A 23609-nucleotide genomic window follows, 5' to 3' on the forward strand; every position below is an offset into this window, starting at 1 on the left:
GTTCTGTCTCCTTGCATATTAATCTACAGTTATAAAACAATTTTATTTCCTTTGAGGAGGCAAAAGCAGAGCTATAAACTGTCAATTTTCTCTTCTGCTGGGAACAATCACTTTAGAAAGGATATGCACTGTGAGGTACATAGATATGAATCTTCCTGACAAACATCTCCATTGGAGAGAAAGGGCTGTCAGAAGACCTCCCATCTCCACCCATCAGAATGGGTAATGGGGAAGAAGCTCTTTCAAAAGGGAGGTAGAAGTGTGCCCCAAAACCCCAGAGGCATGCAGACATGGAGCTAGCCTGGAGAAAGCAAACACGAGGCAAAGCTGTGGTACCACTGACTTCAGCAGTTTTCTAGCAAAGCAGGGATTCCATGGCAGCATTGGAAAGCAGACCCAGCTCACTGCTCTGTTCTCAAAGCCCCTGACACAGAAAACCTCCCAAAAGATCAATAAAGAGCAGAAAGATAAAGGGCTTTGTCCTTTGTGCGGAGGGAGCCTGCTCCAGCCCCAGCTTCCTCCCACAGGGAACATCAGCCCTGTGCAACAGGGACATCTCAGCTTGGGAATCCTAAGAGCAGCCACTGCAGGAAGAGCTGCACTGTCACAGCCACTCCTGGGTTGCTCCAGCCACTGCAGTGTTGCCATCTCCTAAATGACCTTCAAGGACTTGTGCTTTCAATTTGACATAAGCTTCAGATCATGTTCATTCTGACAAAAGACATTTCCTAAGAACCTCCCATTGTCAAAGAAGAAGTGATGCAGTTTTATGCCATCACCACCTTTCCCCTTGCAATCCTCAGTAAATTAATTCAGCTGCTACAAGCAGCAGACTTGACAGGAAAACCAAACTCAAGAAAAAGTCAAGGTACTTGCATAAGGGAGACCATTCTTTTCACCAGCAGGGTTCTTACAGAAGCAAAAATGGGAAGAGAATAGCTTCTCTTCTGGTAAAGAGAAGCTTCCTAAGCACAACTAGACATGCCCAGGATCCAGAGCTCCTCCCTGCTCACCATTCCAACTAAGCAGGTACTGGGAAAAAGCAATGCTTCCTTCTCAGCTGCTAGCAGTATGGATGCAAACAAACATTTAGAACTAACAGATTAAATCTGGAAATCTTAAAGTGTTGCTGTTTGGTTTGTTTTTTCAAATGTTCCCCTTTCACTAAGCAAGCTACAACATAATGTTGCAAATGCAAGAAAAAGGCACACAATTGAAAAATTAATTACACAGATGGAGGTGTGTGCAAGTGTCACAAAGCCACTGTTGGAAAAACAATATTTTTCAGGGTTATGGTTGGTTTGAGAGATTTTTTTGCCATGTTATTACACTAGATTAATGTTTTATGCATCACCTTTGAAATTTTAAGTTATTTGGTTTTTCACTGACTTGAAAGAAAAGGAAAAATAATTCTAAAGTGTCAGTAATTTTCTGCACCAAAGTTTTCAACAAACAGAACATCAAAGAAGAAAAAGTTACGACACTGCCGAGGCTCCACAGTGCATTCCATTTTCTGGGGCGGATTTGGCTTGGTGCAGGGCAGCTTGAATTCTGAAATGTGTCCTTGTTTCCATGGAGTAATTCTTGTAATTTTGTCTGAAACAAAAGAAAATCCACTCCAATTAATATATATGTTAAAACCATTTCTAAGTTATCGTTGTATTACTGTTTTAAGCAAAACAACAGTAGACAGCAAAAAATTCTTTCTTCACAAGCTCCTTTGTTGCCTACTCTAAAATACAAGGCATGTGTTCCTGGCCAAACAACGCAGCTCTTTGTTCTTTATTTGTAGTTCCACTGTCTGGCAATTACCAGAAAAATATAGCTTAGTAAGAAATTGAATCTGGTCCACTCAATCAAAATATTGAGTCCACATTAATTATCTGTAACATCCACTTAGTTTACATTCAGAAATTAGAACATTTTTTTCTCCCTCTCAAAGTGTAACAGGCTGATTTGAACACAAATATTTTCAGCATTTAAAAAAATCATTTTGATAAGACAGACTAATTTCAAGAAAGTAAAGAGGAGGGGAGAAAAAAAAGAGAAAAAAAAGAGAGAGAGAAGGGAAGCTGTCCTGAGCCAGAGGAGGGAAACACCCCATCTCCATCCTATGGTTGCCAACAATGTGAATTCTGTGTGTAGGAAATGAAGGCAGACAATTTGCTGCTCCAGAGCTTGGAAAGAGAAAGTGGGCACACACCAGATCCCATATCAGCTTTTGAGGAGCAACTCACCATCCCAGGGAAAGACTGGCAGGATTTCCACCACACACATCTAGTGCCTAGCTCCACACTGTCATCTGCCTATAGTTTCCTGTGGTTCTGTCATGCTCTAAAGAATTACTGGAAGATTCAAAGAACCTGTACTTTCATGGAAAATCTTACATAAAAAAAAAGGAAAATTTGCCTCAGGACCACATAGAAATTGCAGATCCTACTTAGTAGGAATTAACATGTCAGCTCCTACAGGATGGCTACAGAATCCAGATACAAAAGAGGATTAGACCATGCTAATTTTCTTGTAGAAGATATCTGTCATCTTTACAGAAACATAACATAAAGTATTAAACTCTGTGTATCTTAACAGCATTTCAGTTCTAAATTCATAATTCAAACCAAGCATGGCAGCGTGGTATCTGCCTGTGGCACTGCCAGTCTCTTGGTGAAAACAAGGAATTCCATGCCCATCCTACACCAGCTTATCATTTTATGTATGCAACACCCAAGAGGCTGACTGAGAAAAGGAGGTGGCCAGGTTCTGCTGTGTGCTGATCTGAAACCCCTTGGAGTTTTCCTTTTAAATGAAATGGATTTCGTCGTGCCGAGCCTGTATTTCTCATGAGTACACTGATATTCTTGTTTGTAGTTTACAGTCATACAAATAGAAATATTTCCATGCATGACCAAGCCAAAACTGTTTATCATCTCATCCCACTCTTTCTCCCAGAGCTGAGGATCCAAGCCAGCAGCAGAACATGGATTTAGGTCAGGCAAATCAAATGTCAGGCACCAGCCAAGCACTCCTGCCAACTGCAAAGTGAATTCTGCAGCCCCAGCCCCACCAAGGCTCTGCTCTCCCTCTCCTGGCTCCTGAGACAATCAGTGTTGGTAGCTGAAAGCTCATAAACCCTGAGCATTTTAATGCCACAGGTGGAAATGTAAGAACTGCACCTTTATTCATGACTGACTGAAACAAGGGGGTTTGTAATGAAGGTAGGTTTGGATTTTTTGGTTTTTTTGGTTTTTTTTTTCTGGTTGCTTGTTTGGGTTTTTCTGGTTGTTTTTTTTTTCCCCAGTCATTGCAGTTTTCAAGAGTTCTTTGAGCACAGCAAGTCTGAGTAGCAGCTTTCATAAACTGGGCACAGCACATTTTTCAGAGCTGCTGTCTGTTAAGCCAAACACCTTCTCCTGAGAGGACCTGAGACACTCAGAGCTACCAGGGAAAGGATGCAATGGCCAAGCAGCAATGACAGAAGTTCCAGCTGGAATCAGCAGCTCCAAATCATTCATTTCTAGATCTCTTGTTAAGAGAGATTTGAACAAAGGAAATGGGGACAGGAGAGGTGTTTTGAGGAACATGAAGCCAATTGAAACACTTTCCACTGCACTTTGGTAATGCGATTTTTGCTGCTCTTAATATCTTCCCTGAGTCTACAGAGAACCAGGCTCAGAAGCACAGGAGACTTAAGACTGTAATATTTTAATTTTTGTGCTGACAGGCTTTTGGCATAATCTTTGGTAGACTTGATTTGCTACTCTGACTTGCAGAGTTGCCTGAGTTGGACAAAAAGCAACATAAAACCTCCATCTGACCTCTCTGAGCCAAGGGCAGGCGTCGGCTTTGTAGCTGCTCACACCTGTGGCAATGACTCTGCACATCTGGCCTCATTCAGGACCCAGGCAGAGGTGAACTGCCTTGCTGCTGCTACATGCTTGAAGAGGGAGTTGTTTGGGTTGGATTTCCTCCCTCCCCATCTCTGCCAAAATTTTGCAGCAGAGAAAGGAAGGTTTAAACAGAAGCAAAACCTGTATTTTGTTAATTTTATAATAAAGAACACACATGAGCAAGTCTAACTTCCCATAAACCTAGTTTGCTAGAAAAATTACTCACATAAAACAGTAAAAGCAGGTGTTTTAGTTGCCTTGATGCATATGAAACAATACAAAGATACCAAGTGTAACCTGAAGCGTTATCTTAAATGTATTTCATCAAGGAAAGAAACAGATACTGCTGGCCATCAGTTTAAGTAATGCTATTTTAGCCATAGCACAGAGCTTTGATTAAATTTAATACATCTTTTATATGAACAAGCAAATAGACTACAAAGATTATTACATTTTGTTACACATGGATTATTTCTTATGGAGCCTTTGACATTCCTATTAAGATACTTAATTTTTTTTGGCTCTTTTTTCAAGTCCAAGACTGAACAAATGCAATACCTACCACTGGAAAGGTCCAAACCAAAACTAAGGCTTGCATGCTCCCATTGGAAAAATGAAATGAGTTTCCATGATATTAATGAAATTATTCTGCTTCCTGCTAACCAGTGAAACACCAAACTGATCCACCAGACACCAACACAGGCTTTTCACTTACTTTGCTTTTTCCAGAAGTTTTATTGCTTCTTCTCTTCTATCCTGGTCCAGATACAGTATTGCCAGCTCCAGCAGGGCATTTGGAATTAGGTAATGGTCATATTTTATCTTCTTCTCACTGCATTGGAAAAGAAATAGCCTAGAGACCTTGAAGTGATATATTGTTTCCCTCATTTAACAGCTCCAAACACAAATAAATAGGAGATTAGCTAAGATCAGAAGGAGCAATCAATCTCTATTACAACACTTGTCATGTTCTCTATCCAAAGCTCCCTTCTGAGTTATTAAATGTGTATTTTGCATAAGCATCCTACACAGTATGTATAATCTCAGGATCAGAAAATAATGCCTTTATTATCAGGGAAATGTTACAAAAGATGACAATATCATGAGCTCTATCCATGTGAGCTGACAAAAAGAGATGCCATTCACCACATGATGTGCAGAAGGTCCCAGTGTAATCATGCTCCCACCAGTCTCTGCAGAGTGCATTTGTATTTTTGGGTACGGCTTCTTCATGACTGGGAAGAGGAAGGGGGCAATAAAAGCTAAGTGGTATCTGAAAAATTTTGTGCACCTACAGTACCCCAAAAAGGAGAAAATACCTCAATTAAAAATTACTTTAAAATAAAATAAAAATTGAAGATTTGAAATTCTTCAACACATGGCTAATAACAGTGGAAATTAAAATTGAAATACCTTAGAGCAAACACTAAAGATACTGCAATCCTCTCTCCCTTCTATTCATATCATGGTTGCATCTCCTCTTACTTGAAACTCAAGAGCTCTCCTACATGCCAGGTATGAAAACTTACTTTAAATAGATGTAATTAAAGTGGTCTTCTGCTTCTGAGATCTTGCCCAAATGCTTGAAGCATAATCCCTTTAACAGCTTTATCACACACCGGTCATCTGCCAGCAGTTCTGTAGCTGCAGGAGGAAGGAATTGGCACATTTTAGAAAACTCTACAACAGAGAAGACTTTCCTGCCTGTAGGGAAACTTTTCAAAGGTAAGTGTGAGTACAATCCATCTATGGAAACACAGGAAAGAACCAGCTGGTGAATTTAATTTAATGCAGAGACAAACACACCTCAACCTTTTCATAAATTCATTGAACTTTGTCCAAAATTTGTTGGGCTGTTCTTTCCCTCCCTGCTCCCACTGAACAGCGATTCCACAGTCTTACTGCTCTAACACCTAGAAAATAATTTAAGTTAGTATTTTGTATTAGTATTTAGACTTTAGTATTTTGTAAATACTAAAGTCCAATTTACATTCTCTCAACTCTTTGCCTTCATTGCCCTGTACAGCTCTTTTGCTCCCTGACTTGTAGACACGTGGCCTACTCATGGGCAAGAATTCTGTCAATTCTCCACCTTCATTTGGCTAAATAAAAATATGTGAAACTTTGCTACCTGTACCTCACATCTCACCATACCTTCTTTGGAGTTTATACTTCTGAGAGCCCAGAGCCTTTCCAGCTTCACCAAGTTCAAAATCCTTAGTACCAACACTCTTTCTCCATCAGAAAATTTCTGCATAATGGATATCAAAGAAAACTGCAGGGTTTTTCATAGCAAATTCATATAAGCAGCTTACTCTTACAAGTTTAGAGACAAAATCTTCAGCTTGGTCGCTCATTTCCAATTCACTAAATATGCCTGAAAACAGCAAGTCAATATTTTGAACAGGCAACACTTTAAATTGGTGGCATATTTAAAATATATCCCACTTTTCAATTACATGTCCTCATAGTGTTCTACAAACATGAATCTGCTACAAATCCCTGCAAAATGCAGCCTTAGCCACAATTTGCCAACTAAGAAAAAAAAGGGAACAGGGAAATACTTCACTTTTTTAAAATGATGAAACAAAATGGGTGACAAAGAAGATGAATAGGTCAAAGGCCTTTTTCTAAGATGTCATATTCACTGAAAATATTTTCCCATTCTCTTTTTCAATTAATTAAAAATAGATAGTTTTAGCCAGTCTTTCAGGCAACCCTTTCAAATCTTGTGTAACTCACTGCACAGAAGTCCAAGGCCCTAGAAAAGACTGCAATGCAGTGTTTTAGCCTATATTCCTTTGTCAACAGGGGCCTGATCCTTTTGCAGGAAGGTTGTATATAATAGTAGTAAGATCAAATATTGGTCAAGGAAAAACTGACAAATGCTGTGCAGACTGCTTGCACTCCCACAGGAACTGGGAAAGAGTGACAAGAAATAAACACCAATTCAATTTTCTCATGGATTGCTAATTAAGAGACTGACAGAAAATGTAGTAGCAGAGGGTGTTTCAGTTCAATCCCATATTGTGCTCATTGACAGAAAGGCCATCCCTGGTGTCCTGGATTTCTGCAGCACACTGGTGACACCAGAACATTCAGCCCAAAGGTCACATCACAAACTGACAGCACTTCTAAAACAAAAAACCAACTCCTCTCCTATTTATCCTTCAAAACTGAGGATAACAAAATCTGAGGGTAACAGAGCTTCAGGATCCAAGTAATGAAGTCAATGAATATCCTGATGAGATCTAACAAAATAAACAGACCTTTATCACATGTCATAAACCACTCCTAACACACATCTGCGGATGGAAAAATCACTTACTATTATTGTAAATAGTTGCTACCTTAAAAATAAAAAAATTCCTATCTGCATAAATAGTTCATGGTTTCATTACCTATGTTCCTCCTGTGACCCAATTAACTTTACTAATGAGTGTGTCTCTATTCACAGATAATATCTCTAGCTATTGCAGTGTAAAATAACTGCTTAAACCCTACCACTGGTTACCTGAACTTCTTGCCAATGCTTCTTCTGCTTCATTTAAAGTCTCTAACATGCCTTCTGTTAAGTTGGGACATTTTCCAATTACAGCATAGCCATTCCAGATATACATCATTTCCTGGGGTCAGGGAGAAATGACAGCACCATTAATTACAGCACTGGATAAATGTAGTTGTCAAATACTTCAGTTTATCTCTGCATGATGAAAAAGTTACAGGTTCCTTAAATAAAGTCAGTTTGTCAAAATGTATTTTCATTGCAACTGAAAACTTGTTACACTGTTTATCAGAACAAATTAGCCCTGGGAGACACCTCAAGAGCCACTTACTGAAAACAATGCAAAGGAAATTGATTGAACAGAATGCAAACACATTCTCACTTAGAGAAGAAGGCAAGTACCAACAAAACAGACTTTAAACATTCACGGCACATGGCTAATTGTCACTTCATTAAGGTTTCCTCTTGTTTTTCAGTTCTATCCTAGCAAAGGCAGTAATACCCATAAATAACTGCAATGCACTGCTTCCACAGAAAAATTATGAAATCTCAGGACAGGAAAACCAAACCCTCTAACCTTTAAGCCAAGTTTCAAACAGACAGAATTTTAAATCTGAACTGTAAACTTCTTAGATTCCTCAGGTTTGTTTGATGTTCCCAAAGAAAGCAACTTCTTTATTATTCAGCTGTCCTTGGAGTAAGTTTTATTAAAAACTATTGGCTGAATTCCTTTTTGCTATTGGGATTCTTAGAGTATATCACCAAATGTGCCCATTGCTGCTACCAATCACAAAGGGAAAGATTAAAATATTATACAGACTTACAACTGGCCTTCGTGACATTATTTAATCACAAAATCACAGAACATCCTGAGCTGGAAGGGACCCACCAGGATTGTTGAGTCCAGCCCAAGAGCACCCCAAGAACCCCACCCTGTGCCTCAGAGTGTTGTCTACAATCTTCTTGAGCTCAGTCAGGCTGGTGCTGTGACCATTCCCTGGGGAGCCTGTTCAGTGCCCAATCACCCTCTGGGGTGGTTGAACCTTTACCTAATATCCAACCTAAACCTTCCCTGACACAGCTTCATGTCATTCCCTCAGGCTCTGTCACTGATCACCAGAGAGAAGAGATCAGTGTGTAATATATTTATTCTATTTATTTACATGACCTTCCCTGTGGGTGATAATTTAAAGCATTTGGATAAAATTCCTATATAGAACAACTGAATTGTGCAACTGTGGCACAAAAAGCTGTCAGGCTAGAATAGCTGAAGCAGCATGTTAACCACAGTCACTGTTGCTTTCACCATCTGGTCTCTGTTGATTGGAAAACCTGTGCTGAGCTTAGTGGTCCTAGTACAGATTCATTAACACGGTTTTCAAACAGGAGTATTCAAACCACATTTATCCAAGCTAAATCTCTGAGCTAAGACTTGCTTAAGGACTCACTCTTTCCAGCAAGCCTCCTGATCATGAAAAGAAAAATCCTGGAGCTGAGATTCTGTCCCCAGTTCCAGATCCATAAAGTGCTTTTGTCTGTTCAGCTGCGGCATCTGCTGCCTCGGAAACGCAACTGCACGGCAGCCAAGGACGGGGGGGAGCTCCTGCTACAGAAACCTGCTCTGCCAAAATCCCAGCAGCACAGCCCAGCCAAACCCCAGTGTGCACTCCTTCCTCTCTGAAACCTGAAAGGCACATCAAAGTAACCTAATTATTTCTCTCACTTCAGTCTTACTAGTGGAACACGGCCCCTGGTGAATACCCATGCTCTGCTGTAACAACTATTTCAGTGTCACATACCCCTGCTGGGCTGGGGAGTGGTCTCCAAGAGGCTCTCCCTGTTCTGGCATTTTCTTAAAGAATATTTACCAATTCTCCATCTTCTTCTTAAAAACACAACAGCTGAAAGCGCTGCAAGTGTTAACACCACTGCACTTGGCAAATCCCAGGACTCAAAAATCATTTATGTTCTTTTTCACATGTTCTTTGCAGACAGATTTTTGTAAGTGCAATGGGTGGCTCATGCAACTGGCCACAGGGAACAGGCCAGCATTACAGGGAAAAAAAAAAATTACCTGCAGTGGTTTTCTGGGGTGGCCAAAGGAGTCAGTTTTTTCTCCCCAGCACCCATGAGCTGCTCTGGAGAGCACCAAACTGCAAACATTCAGGAGCACATTCAACAGCTCCTTACATGCAGTGCCCAAATCTTCCATTGTTTCCTTGACACCACCCCTCCTTGTACCTTATAGTGCTCTGTTAGCAAGTGACACGACAGAAGAGACCCAGGGCAAAGTTCCTCCAAAGGGGACCAAAAGAAAGCTGTTGGGAGCACGCTGCTCTATAGCTGGAATAATGAGTTACACACGCAACACATTTACGTGTCACAAACAGCTGGCTGAGTTCCCTGTGGCTGGTGCATGCCCCAGTTTTACAGCATTCCTTGCATTCATCTGGCTTTGCTTTGGGAACATTCCAGTCTCCTGCAGAGGGTTTACCTTAGAAACACGGAAAGATACTATTCCAATTATCTCTGGTTTATTTCTCTAAATTACAAAAATGTTGAAGAGGGGGTGTGTGTGGATATTTCTTACTTACCAAAGGTGGGACAGGCAAAGGAATGGGGTTTGAAGAAAGATACCGTCTTGCTTTCCGAATTGCAAACTTTTCTGTGGGCAGAGATTTCCCTGCAATTTTCAGTTTCAGGCTGGGAACAATCCTGAAAGTTTAGAGGAAAACGTAAGGAATTTTTCCCCTGTGAACCTCTGAGATGAAGACATTCAAACTTCAAAACCAAAAAAAAAAAAAAATCAAACCAAGGAGAAGTTTAAAAAGCTGTTACACACTGGGCTATTGCTACCTCGGGGAAGCTGAGCAATACATACTCACAAAAGCTGTCTTTATGCAGGGCACGTTTATCTCTAGGCTTCCTCTTTAATCAAGCAGGAGGAGAGGGACTCTTCCCCACTGAAAGATTAAATTAGATGATGCACCTGACTTATAAAGGGCTCATCTCTCTTCATAGACTATGAAAGAGGCAAACTAGCTTTTGTCTCCCCATTCTCCCAAAGACTAAAACTATTCACTTCATGATGGATTCCACATTCAGTGAAATCTGTTGATAATGATTACAAAAAGACAGAAAACTTGAAAAGATTAATGTAATCACATTTTAAAAAATTATACTTCATATAAAAATTGTAAACCTAAAGTAACCAAATTTTCTTTGCCCCAACAAGCCTTTTGAGCTTAAACATTACATTAACACAGTGAGGTTATCTCACTGTGTTTATAATGCATAGATTCACCTGCACATTTAATTATTTCTTACTTCTCTGAGACTCAGAACCCAAGAATCAAGTTGTGCTGATGTTCCCACTAAGGAAGAACACATCTTGCAGAAAAATCTATTGAAGGCTTTCACATCTTACATTCCATTTTGATTAAAGGAAGCAACTGAAAAAGAATGCATTACATGGAACAGCAGCAGCCACTGTATGGCCAGGAGAAATCTGCTGTCTAAACTCAGGGTCCACTTTAGTCTAAGGGATGGTTAACTCTGCAATTTCTTACCAATCCAATGCTATTTGCATGATAATTTTCCCTCTGTTCCTCCAACACTGTGACATGAAAAGATAGTAAATTGTTGTAACTGTGAGTTTGCAAATTTTACCTAAATAATTCAACTTCGCTGTCTCCAAAAGGACTGCAGTCATCTGGTCCAAACATACTGAGATAAGCAGCTTTCATGTAAATGTAAGTAGCCTGCAAAGGCAATGAAGAATATCTATATAGAAAAATGAATTTACAGCATCACCTTTATTCATATAAAGCACAACAGCAACATAAAGGGAAGAAGTTGCTGCTTTTGCTCACAGTTTTACAAAAATTTAAGTAAGAGCTAAGTATTTTCGAAAGCGAGTACAGAATATTGTTTTTAAATCGTGTATGTGTTTGCTTAGTATGTATCAGTTTATAGTTTGTGTCCAAATTCCAAGAACAAATCTCATGCTTGAGTAAAGTAAGTTTTTAATACTGTTAGGAACACATGCTAGAAAACCTAAGATAAGGTCATGCTCAGAGAAAAACCTTATAATATACAGTCTCTGTGTCCCATCACAACTTAGTAACATATCCCAAATAGTAAGTTCTAGGAAACAGTCACTGCCTGGAGTTCAGGAGAGCAGACTTTGGCCTCTTCGGGGATCTGTGTGGTAAAGCTCCACAAGATAAAGCCCTGGAGGGAAGAGGGACCCATGAAATCTGGTTAATACTCAAGGATCCCTTCCTCCAAGCCCAGGAGCAATGCATCCCAAAAAAAGAGGAAGTCGGGCAAAAACTCCTGGAGGCCCATGTGGGTGAAAAAGGATCTCCTGGACAAACTCAAGACACAAAAAAGGGAAGGGGTGAAGGGAAGGACAGGTAGCCTGGTAGGAATACAGAGAAATTGTCTGAATGGCCAGGGATCAGGTTAGGAAAACTTAAGCCCGATGTCTGGCCAGGGATGGAAAGAGCATCAAGGAAAGACTCTATAGGTATGTTGGTGATAAAAGGAAGACTAGAGAAAATGTGGGCCCTCTCTGGAAGAAAACAGGAGACAAGCTTACCCAGGATCTGGAGAAGACTGAGGAACTCTGACTTCTTTTCCTCAGTCCTCACCATCAAGTGTCCCAGCCTCCCTGCCCAAGTCACAAAAAGCAAAGGCAGAGAATGTGACATGAACTGCCCAGGGCAGGAGAAGTTTGGGCTCAAGACCATCTAATGAACCTGAAAGGGGCAAAGCTCATGGATTCCAAGGGAAGGGGTGAATGACACTGTTGAGCTCCTGCCCAGCATATCTGTGAAGTCAAGCTAGCTCAGGAAAATTCCCACTAACTGGAATAGGGAAAATATTTTTTAAAAGGCAAAAAGGGAAGAGAGAGGGAAGAGAGCTACCAGGGTTCTGGATTGAAGAGCTCCTCCCTTCCAGACGCACAGGGATACAGGCGCCACTTCTAATTGTATTTATTACCCTGGAGGCACCACCGTGGCTAAGCTCACTCACCAGCAGAAGAGCTTTTACCCACAGCATAATGAAAGAAATGGCAGCTTGCACCATTAATGGCAACATCTGATGACATAACCAGTCAATACACAGCATCTTTAACAAGTTGCTCTTCATCTACCAGTTGGGCCCAAAAGATTTGTGCTTGCCCACCATCTGTTCAGATTTGGATATTTGGAATTCACATCATTCTGCAGCAGCCACAGTGGGCCAGGTTTTACTTTACACTCTGCACCTTCAAAGCTACAAAAAATCAACTCAATTTACTTGAAAGTTTGTAGATAGAGGCCTCCTGCCCTCCTGTTCAGCTGAACTTACCTTTGACCAAGTGTTTTCCTTGCTCAGCAGGTCTGCATAGAAAAAAGCCATTTTCCACTGGCGCTTGTAGGTGAAGCACCACATCAGCTCCCAGTAGCACATGTGATGAAACTGCTTCCAGTACTGCTGAGCTTCACAGCATTCCTCGTACCTATTGACTGCCTGCACACAGAGATTGCCAAACATTGCCTTAGTCAGGTGTAAATGCACAGACAGTGGAGCTGTAACACACACTGGGGCTCCAAGATCTGCCTGCATGGCTCCAGTATTTCTCAAAATCACATTGCTTCACCCAAGAGATTCTTGGCTCCACAGTCATCCTGGTGCTAGCAAGTTTACCCTGACACAGAGCTCCCCATTCCTTAAAATTATGTTTCTAAGCATATTCAAAATGAATGTTTGTGTCTTGGGAAATTAGGAAACTGAAGGCAGAGGACAGATGCTCAGCTGACATTTATTGCTGCACTTCCATGGATTTCAAGGGATCTACTGCCCTGCACACCAGCTGATACTCTGTCTCAGAGTGTTTTGGGCATGCATTTTTCATCTTAATAATTTTTTCTAGTCTTTTATGACTCTGTTCACACTGAAGGCAAAGGATTACCACTGGGTCTCATTAAAGATACAATCTGCTGCAGGATGGGAAAGACAATGATAAAACTGTGTCATTAATCCTGGTGGACTACATTATCACCAGAAATTGAGAGGGGTAGCAAAAAGAGGTGGAGAAACAAGTCAAAATAGTGTACAAAATTCCTGTTTGTAATTCAATAAACTACGAATTACATATAGGCCAAAGCCAGAGGAAGCATTAGCCAAAAAGGAAATAACATTCCTGGAGGAATTTTTCCAAAGCTTTTGAAATTTACTTTCTCAAGAGCAAAATGATTACTTACCGCATCAATATTACCCTTTAGTGTTTCTATCCTCCCTGCAAAAAACAGGAATATGGCTCCCTGTAATAAATAATAATAAAAACACAAGTATTCTATAACAGTTTTCAATCTGGCCATACAGTCTAAATCTTTGATTTTTGGCATGAAAACATTAAATGACCACACCAAATAAATTATGATTCATTTTACCTTTGGATAGCGTGCCAAGTAAGGCTTAAGTAGTTTTTCTGCCTCCTCAACATTTCCTTTTCCTGTCCCTAGAATGTGTAAAAATGCAAGTGATAAAAAGAGTTAGAAAACAAAGCAAAAAAGGAGAACAGGAATGCAAGGTACTGATTTTCCATCCTCAATTGGCCAACATGTTGGTTCCTCTCTCACTAAGTAAAGCATAAATACAGGTTGGTGCTGCCCTAAGGCAGCAGCAGGAAGCCCTGAAAACATTGTGCTTCCTGACTTGAAAACTCAGGCACAGACAAACATATTTTGTGGAATGATTTAGCAGGAGATAACAGAGAAGTACACATTAGAGGGAAGCTGTCACCTCCCAAAGAAAATCCAATGTCAACAAAGCAATTATCACTTACAGTCATTATTTTAACCTCCCCAACAATGCATCCAGCTAAAACAGATTTCAGTTCTCACAACTTTCTTGGCCATCCCCAGTATCTCCCTTCTCACCTGTTAAAAAAACCTCCATCTTGAAAATTAAAAACACTCTTCAGTTATGATTACTGTAAAATGGCCCACAAATGACCTACATTTCATCTGGTTACAAACAAACTATTCACCAACAAACAGGTGATGGAATCATCTTTTTCCCCTTTGTGTCCCACAAGAACTAATCAAATCCAAGAGTTATGATAAACAATCTTACCTAACACAAAGGTCATGAAAGTATGATAGCAAAGCAACAGCATGGTACACAGCACCGACCTAAAGCTGTATGAAGATGCTCCCTCTTGAAGCTGCAGCAGACCATGTTCCTGTGAAACACAGGGAGGGGGACAAGGTGTTGGGAAAGAACCAGGGCTGTGTTTTGCTGGCTTAACTTCTGCAGGGTCAGCTACAGATTGCTCACTCACTAAATTCCCTAAAAGGCACCGAAAAATTCCTCAAAAATTTTTCAAAAGGCACTAATTGCTTATACAGCAATTAAAGATAAAAATACACCTACTACTTTATCTAATAGCTTTTCTAATAGTTACTGCTTAGCCTGGAAAACACTTGGTGACAGAGTAGCAACTTGGGATGTATTACATGGTTAACATAAGAAAACGAGAGACAACCTATCACTGTGATCCAAGTGCTGCTGAACAGCATTCCAGAAACAAAACACAGGGTTTTGAAAACAAAAAAACAAAACCCACACATCACCATTGTACAGAGTATTCTTGTTTGCTGTGGTTCAGTGCACAGAAGAGTTAAAGGTATCAAGAAAATAAAATCTGCAACGAACAGAGGAAAATATGTCAGGGCAAAAAGACATTTTAAAGTATGCCAAGAACAAAAGGAGCTTTGCAATGATGTTGGCCCACTACCACCAGTGGAAAAATATGATGAAAAGAAGAGAATTTCTGTTCCCTTTGGGAAGCAATCAAGGATAACACTGTGTTCGTAGCCAATGACAGCATGATGGATAACCAACTTTAGGGATTCAAGTTCCTGAGGCAAGAGCATTAATCAGCCCACTCTAGGACTAGTTCCATGATATCAACAGCAAGAATATAAATATGCAAATGCATCAAACAAGAGATCTGCCCACTTGTAAATATGCAGAGTAAGACATCCACTGTGTGCTGGGACAAAATCTGTTTCCGAGTTACTCCATCACTGCCCTGGAAGGTTGCTGGAACACGATGTGTGTGACTACAAGGACACCTTTCCAAACCAGCTACACTATAAATAGGAACCCTGAGGGAGGTCTATCAGAGGCACCAGGAAGGGCATCAGGGAGAGCCCTCAGAGCACGATCCCAGCACAGATTTACATCTCTTGTGTGTCCTTGTTGACTGAGGGGTGTTGCACTACCGCGCCTTTACCGTGTAAACACTGAAGCCTGTAATCATATTCTCATTTTCCTCAGACATCTATCTTTGCACTTAACTAGTGCAGTTAATTGCTTTTCACATAAATATAGGGGAGGTTGTGATTTTGCTTCTCTTTGTTTTTATTTTGAAAGCTCCTTGTATTACATTAATTACTGCTACAAGGAAAAATATGACTCATATTTGCAGATCAATTATTATAACATCTAGTTGGGACAAAATAATGAAAATACTGAGTTGCATGTCACTACAGAAGAAATAAAAAGATAGTAAAATCATTACAGAAAATCAGTGACTTAATGGAAATCAAGTACTCAGCAAAGTAAAACCAGCTTCATTTTCTGCTGAGAGGAAAAGTTTGATTGATACAAATAAGTAACAAAATATTATATATTCAGCTTCTTTAAACACCCTAGATGAAATCCACAAACATTTGTATTTTTAAAAAGTAGCACTTCAAGGTAGAAGTAAAATAAAACATTCTGTGGACTGAATTTTGGCAAAAAAATTTTCCAAAGTATATTTCCAAAGTACATTTTTTTGCAATGAAAATCTTCAGGCTGATATTTCACTGAGCCTTACTGGCACTAGACTTTACAGCATTTGGTATCTGCCATATTATATAAAAATAAATATAAAATGAATGTGAATAGCACTAATAATGATTCAAACAGACTTTGTTTGTCATATAAAATAATGCAACCTTTGTCAAGTTGATCTCAATTATGTTTTAGTCTCAAAAGCATATTTGAGTGCAGCCAAACTCAAAGTTATAATCTGTATAAACAAGGAATGAACCCACACCCATTTTACACAGGACTGCATCCTGGATTACAGTAACTGGATTAAGAATATTGCCCATTCATCAGAAGAGGGCTTCAAATCTGACACCCTTAATTCTAAATTCTTGAACTGAGTAGTTACACAGGCATGAGGAGCTCACTGAGCAAGTTAGTTCACTCTGTGGAATATCCAGAGAGGACATCTAGTCCAGCAGAGGTATTAAAGGCTCTTTACTTTTCACTCTACCACCCGAATATCCCAAACTTTCTGTATTAAAATAATAACAATCAGTAGAAGACACAGACTAAATAAAAGAAATCTAGTAGCAGTTGTTATTAGTATTTTAATTCTTGCTTGTAGAATACACTGCAGCAAAGCTGCTTCTCCTCAAAAAAACCTCTTGCACACTGCATCTCTCAGAATGGGATACCCAGAAAATAGGACTATGAAGGGTGTCACTGGGAGTCATGTTTTACATCCCACACTCCCTCGCTGGCCTCCCGAGGCTCCCTCTGAGCCTGGCTGGGGCAGGGGTGCTCCCCAAGGAAGAGTTTGGCACAGCAGCCTGGGTCAGGCACACGAATCACCTTTTCAAGCACCACCCTTTCTCCACAGGGAGCCTACAGGGATTAGCCAACAATCCCCACCAGCCAAGGGAGTGCCAGGAGCTGGGCAATGTAGAGCTCTCTGGGATCAGACTGAGGATCTGGGAACCAAATCACAAGCAGCTACTTGAGCCTGAGGAGTAACTCTGCAAACACAGTGCACTCGCTTAGGCACTGGCACCAGTGAGTACATTATAGTTAATTGCCAGGACACACCTTCTAACCATAAATGACCATAACTACCTCCCACACCTATGTCACAACTGATAGAAGCAATCCCAAAACACCAGGAATGAGTCTCCATACAAAGTCCATTACAGGGCATTTGGTGACAATATAAGACAGATGTCAAGGCAGTGAGAGTTCATAATTTTTCCAGAAAGACATTTTTGTGATTTCCCTAATTGACACTAACACATTTCAGTTTTATTTTCACACAAAACATAAACTACTCTAAAGGATATAAGGTAGAGCACAGAGCAGACGTGATCCAGTGTGGTAACTCAGCATTCTGTGCAAGTTCCTCGTGACATCCCACAATCCAATTCCCAAAACTGTCACTACATTGTATTATATCAGCATCTCATTGATTCAGTTCTTGTCCCAAGACACCCAGTACTTCATTCAGGACTCCCCACGTGAGCACTGGGGATTCCCACAGCAACTGCAGGATGAACAAGGACAATGCTCAAAATCATTATCAGACAACACTGAGACTGGTTCATATTTATGTCAGCTGTTACTGACTAAAACCCATCAACTTTCCTGAAACAAAAGTTCTTGGATGTTATTTTTAAATAAATATTTTAATTAGGGATCTTGACAATGAAAGCAAAGCAGGGTCATTGTTCATGTCCCATGGCCTGATCACATTGCTGCAGGTTTAGCAAGGAGGATGGATACTACTAACAGCTTTACAAAGAACTGACTGATTAAGCTGATAGGGCATTTGAATGTATCCCATTAAATAATATTATATTTAAGCTTCATTTAAAATTTGAAGAGACTAAAACGCAATTCAAAAGAGATGCTTAGTGAGAAACTGGAATTCAATTTATTAGAAATTGACACATCAAGAATATTCTTCAGCTTTGGGGAAAATGTCCTCCCACATTAAAAAAAAAAGTATAATTTGAAATAAATTGCTTCTATCTGACAGTTTTCCTGCCTGCTCATGAAATCACGCTGTCATCTGACCCCCTGACAAATTGCACTTAACATATGGTAGGCTCACGTCAAACTGTTCTACAGTTTAGCAGCACAGCATTTGTAATCACCTATAAAATAAGCCCAGGAGTAAATATTAGCCTGAGAGCTGGCAGAGGAGGCAGTGGGGAGGGTTCAGGCTTCCAGGAAGACAGAGCAAGGAGTGTCCTGCCCTCACGTCACAGGTTTGTCACATTATATACCTGAGTGCAGATGGGACACACGCTCCACCTACTGCCCAGCGAGGCTGCTGTGCTCCCCAGCACAGGGGGCCTGACTCCCCTCTGCCCACGAGGCTCTTCTCTCAAAACTGGGCAAAACTGCACCAAACTTCACTGCCCAGATGTGGGGCCTGTGCTACTAAACACAAATAAGCCCATGATTTCAGTACTGATGCAAAGGAAAGGAGCCTGAACAGTGCAAAGGGCATAGCTGGCACATCTTGGACTGGAAGGGAACAAACATGGCCTCAGGCTACTTTTTATATTTTCTTGATCTTATCCCACCTACTATTCTGAGACTCCAGACTGCTGTTAAGTTGATCATGATGTCCACAGTGCCTGTAAATGGCTTAGGAAGTGCTGAAGCTTTGGGCATGTCCTCATTTGCTGTTCCCCATGACATGACTCAGAGATAAAGGAGAGTCCCCAGGGGTAAATGTGCTGGCTTTGAGGTAGGTTAGTATCCTGGAAGATCACACAATGCAATTTATATCCAGTTTTAATAAACACATCATCCACACCAAAATCAAGCTGTCCTGCAGTGCACTACAGCTCTCCCAGGTAATCTACAAACAGCTCAAGGCACTAACCACGACTCTGCTGCACAATCTGATACTCAGAGTAAGCACGTAAAGGGAAAGACTGCAGCATCAAACACAGGTGTATGAAAATCTCCTGGACAATTGAAGCACAGATGAACAAACTTTCCTCTCCTCCTCTGTCACTGTTTCTTTCACCCTCTAGACTCCTACTGTCCTGTTGGAAACTTTGGAAAACCACCACTGGAAAGGACTGCACATGTAATTGTAATTTTGCTTTTGGCTTTAGGCACCTGACTCACGAATGTTAAATGCAGAAAGACTTTTTTAGAGTGTTAAAATAAAATTTTCAACAAATAAATTCATTGTTGATCAATGAACTTTGATCAACATGTTTAAAATGCTCCTTTGTATGGTGTGCAAACAACAGGGGTTTTGCTCAAATTTATGGTAATCTAGGTCATGCTTCAGTGAGTTAAGGAACTGAGCTGACTCATCAACACAAATATCAGCCCACTCACAGCCATGCAAGAAATCCCAGGGCCAAATGAAAACTCAATTGCAGGGACAATTTCCATCTGCAGGAGTAAGATGAGCACTCACCAGAGTATTCTCAGAACTCTGCTGGCACATGAATTACCTTTACATTTCTAAGAGAATATTTGCTTTAAATGCTCTCTTGTTGAAACTGACAGGTAGAACTATTTGATTTTTGCCTTTACCGATGTGAAATAGCTCCTGGTCAGCTCCTGGAAATCTCTAAATTGTAATCCACACTCTGCTCCTTGCTTTTAAATAAGACATTTTATTTTCAGATATAAGATCCTTCCCGTAAACCAATAAAATGGTGATGACAGTAATCCACCTGCCATGTAAGGCTTCATTCTGATTTAAAAAAGACACTTTTCTCCTTAAAATTTGTTTTGTAAATAGAAAGTATTATAAAAGAGTGAGTTTTCTGGTGCTCCATTACTGAACTTCCTTCCTTAAACATCTTGCTCAAACAACATAAGTCAGACTGGTTACTCTACAGTCAAAAAAGCCCTTACTCCCTTAGGCAGGAGAATTTAGGTGCCACACTCAAATTTCCAGTTGCTATTAAAGCAGAAATAAAATAGATTTTTGTTTTCCCCTACCATGCAAGAACCTGTCAGGAACATTCAAACCCTATAATGACAGTGACTACCAAGGAAGCTATATAAATATATTAAAGGCTAGGAATACACTTTTGGCTACAGATTTCTGAGCACAAGCTTACATCAAAAGACCAATAACTAAAAACCTAAATATGTTGACATCCCTGTATTAGCCATTGCCTCTACCATGTTTCACAACTGTTTCAAAACTGAACAATGGTATTACAACCTTTGAAGTGCAATAATTCAGAAAAAAAAATAATAAAGTAAAACTGAGCTGCATGAAAGCAACAGTGCCACAGTGCACATGTGTGATACCAGAGGGTTACAGCTCATGTGAGGGAGAAGAGAGAAACTCCTGCCTCTGTTTTTTAATTTAAGAGTGAGGGGAACATACCAATAATATTTAGTTCACATTTACCTTATTCCCAGAAAATCCAACAAACTCCAGTAATCTCAGAATCCGTGCAGGAAACATGGACAATGTCTAGAGAGAAAAATGTTAAGAGTTATGCAGTAACAGACTTTCTGCCTTTCAGCTACCAATGGCCTCCTACAATTTTTCCAAGCGCAAGAGATAATTAATAAAATTACTAAAATCATCTCTATATGACATTTTGCAGGGTAAATGTATACACCTGCAGTATTTTACATACAATTTAAACAGAAATATGTTTAATATATGCACCTTGTGTCTCCAGGATGCCCTACACAGAAATATGTTTACACAGCACATGCTTAGTAACTCCAGTACTTCTTGGATGTTTCAGAAATGCTGGGTTCATACCACGCAGTCCATATTTGTTCTTTGTGCAGTAAATCTGATATTTGGGCATGTGCCAGACTCATGCAAAGCAATGCAAGCAAAAGGAAGCTCCAGGCACTTTCTGCAGCCCATCACCCCTCACCATCTCTGGGTCAGTCCCCTCCCAGGAACCATCCTGCACCATTTGCTCATCTGCTTTTTGGCCAGAACACAAGCAACAACAGCCAACAGTGGCTGGAGTAGCACCTCAAACTTTATTCATGTACCCCACCCCTTCCAACTGCCCTGCTAACAGCCTAGATCCTGCTAGTTTTCCAAGTGTCAATAAAGAGTAAGTGGAATTCAACAGGCAGAGGCAACTGGTGCTCCTGGGCAAGGCTTCTCTGGGCCCTCACACCACGTTGTGGGCAGCAATCTCTTTATTTCTGAAGTGCTATTATCTGCTCAGACCAGGCACTGGGATCCTGCACTGTCAGAGCACACACCTAATTTTAAGCACATGATCAGTATGATGCCAGTGGAACTTCTCAGGAATTGAAGTCAGGGTGATTTTCAGGAGGTAGCAGGGCAGCAGCTCAGGATGGGAGTGTTGGTACATACCAGGTTAAATGCTCCAACTCCAAGTTTTACACCTCCCTCAAAATGAAGATGGTTCTCTCCTTTGACATAATGTGGGGACTGTATGAGACTGTCCAACTCCCTGGAAATACACAAGATTCTGTTACAGTGTCAGTAAATAACATGTTTAATTATAATTCAGTAAGACAGTAACCCCATTACCCTGAACTACAGAGCAGTTTAGAAAAGGCCAATTTGCCCTCTCACTCAAGTGAACATCATCTACATTTTGCTGCATTTATCAACAAATAATTTCTGTCACATTACTATCAATTAAAAACCATGGAATCCTGGAGAGGAATTCCTGCCAAACAGGAATTCAATAGTCCAATATTCAACCACATTTCAGCCTGAAAACGTTTCAAGGATGGCTGTTGGGAGCATCACCAAACTTAGCCACTGCAAAAAGAGATGATGGAGCAGTGCATGAGACTTAGATTTAAATTAGCAAATTTGACTTTGACTTTTTGCTAATTTGACTCCCTAATCTAGGGAGGTTCACTAATCCCTAGATTCAGTGCATGGTCAAAAGATTGTTTTGTTTTATATAGGAAAAGACAATCATAATAAATATTATAAAATGGGCAGATGCATCAGAAATTACTTTCACTCATTTTTCTAACTTTTATAGGTCTCTGTTTTGTAGTGTCCCTTTATTTCCCATGTAATCCAGCTCAGCTTGAAATCAATTTGCCTCCAAGCTTTCTATAGCTATGTGGTTTTTACACTACTGTTTTAGTTTATTTTGTTAAGTATTAGGAAAGAAAAAACACTGGAAAATGGAAGCATGTATTTGTGTTCAGGCTGCCACACGTTTTTGATTGGTTGCTGCCAACAGACTCAGCACTATTCCCTGTAAGTGTGATCTTCTGGACCTGCTTTTAGAGCCACCTTCAACCCACACAAACGTGGACACTGTCATCTCTCTCTCCCTTCCAGTGGCCTTCTGAACTTGAAGCTGTTTTGTGTCTGCTGGACACAAGACATTTTGTGCCCACTTTGAAACAAAATTTATAATTCTAAAATAAATAAAATGTGATGCATATTAAGCCTTCACTTTTTACTGTGCTTCAGCTACTGGCATTAAATGCTCCAAAAAGCTGTAGCTGGTACTATAAAGAAATGCCATTTCACTATGCCTAAAGCCTACAAATCCTGCAAATTCTGCTATGCTGACACAATGAACAGTACATCATTTAGAACAGTTATATTTTGGACATAATTTCAAGGATATAGTACTCCAAGGAAAACCTTGGGAGTTAACAGAGCTAGGGTCCACTGTCTCCACAATCCAAATAACCATAATGTTCATGTCCTTTGTTATGCAAAGGAAGATTCTGTAGATGCGAGGCCCATAATAAAGACTCAGTAAATACAACAGTAATGAATCTGTGAATTGGATAATTTCACCAGCAGCACTTTTTACTGGTAGAGTGCACTTAATGACATCATCACTCTGACTCACCTGTAGGTTTGGTAACTGTTTCGGACTTTGATGCCTCCTTTTATGAAGCTGACCATATTCTCATCCTGTTGGAATGGAAACACAGCAGCAATATGAATTTGCAAGCATTATAAAGGGCTTTTGTCTTCTGAAGATGAATACACACCTGGAACATAACCAGCATGACAGACAATATAAGCCTCTAAGATATAATACATGGATTTAGGATTTCCTTTCTATATTAAAATACTTTTTACTCTGCTTAGACACAGGCATTTTATTTTAATGCTTTGTGTGATCAGTCTAGCCCTTGTCACCTTTGAACCATCTGAATTTGCATTAATGAACACAGGAACTCAGCTAATAGATGTCACCTAAGGTACATGCATTTGTGGCTCTCTCAAAAAAAATAGCTTTCTCTCATTTGTACTTGAGTGTAGTTAGGATGTACCTGGTGCTGAGCCAGGAAAGGCTCCCAAGTAAACTGCCTGTCCTCAAGAGCCTGCAGAATAGAGTTTCATGTCCTGAAAGTGAAGCAGGGTCAGTAAAATTATGCAGGATATGCTCTTTCTGGTTTGAATATTCATATATATACATGAG

General features: G+C 40.2%; 1 protein-coding gene across 2 annotated transcripts in view; it reads right to left on the reverse strand.

Annotated features, from left to right (window-relative positions):
• Nucleotides 1-1007: 1007 nt before the first annotated feature.
• TTC39A (tetratricopeptide repeat domain 39A) overlaps nt 1008-23609 on the reverse strand; it is a 43125-nt gene continuing 20523 nt past the window's right edge. For both annotated transcript variants that reach the window (XM_036387487.2, XM_036387486.2), the window contains exons 6-18: nt 23031-23095; nt 21548-21647; nt 20603-20668; nt 14521-14629; nt 13836-13903; nt 13647-13706; nt 12751-12912; nt 11062-11153; nt 9987-10107; nt 7402-7513; nt 5417-5531; nt 4603-4719; nt 1008-1596 (exon numbers count right to left, since the gene is read on the reverse strand). In XM_036387487.2, coding sequence (XP_036243380.1) covers nt 1476-1596; nt 4603-4719; nt 5417-5531; nt 7402-7513; nt 9987-10107; nt 11062-11153; nt 12751-12912; nt 13647-13706; nt 13836-13903; nt 14521-14629; nt 20603-20668; nt 21548-21647; nt 23031-23095 — 1308 coding nt within the window. In that variant the 3' untranslated portion in view covers nt 1008-1475. The remainder of the gene's footprint in view (nt 1597-4602; nt 4720-5416; nt 5532-7401; nt 7514-9986; nt 10108-11061; nt 11154-12750; nt 12913-13646; nt 13707-13835; nt 13904-14520; nt 14630-20602; nt 20669-21547; nt 21648-23030; nt 23096-23609) is intronic.

This window comes from Molothrus ater, chromosome 9 (genome assembly GCF_012460135.2).
Source record: "Molothrus ater isolate BHLD 08-10-18 breed brown headed cowbird chromosome 9, BPBGC_Mater_1.1, whole genome shotgun sequence".
NCBI classification, from domain to species: domain Eukaryota; kingdom Metazoa; phylum Chordata; class Aves; order Passeriformes; family Icteridae; genus Molothrus; species Molothrus ater.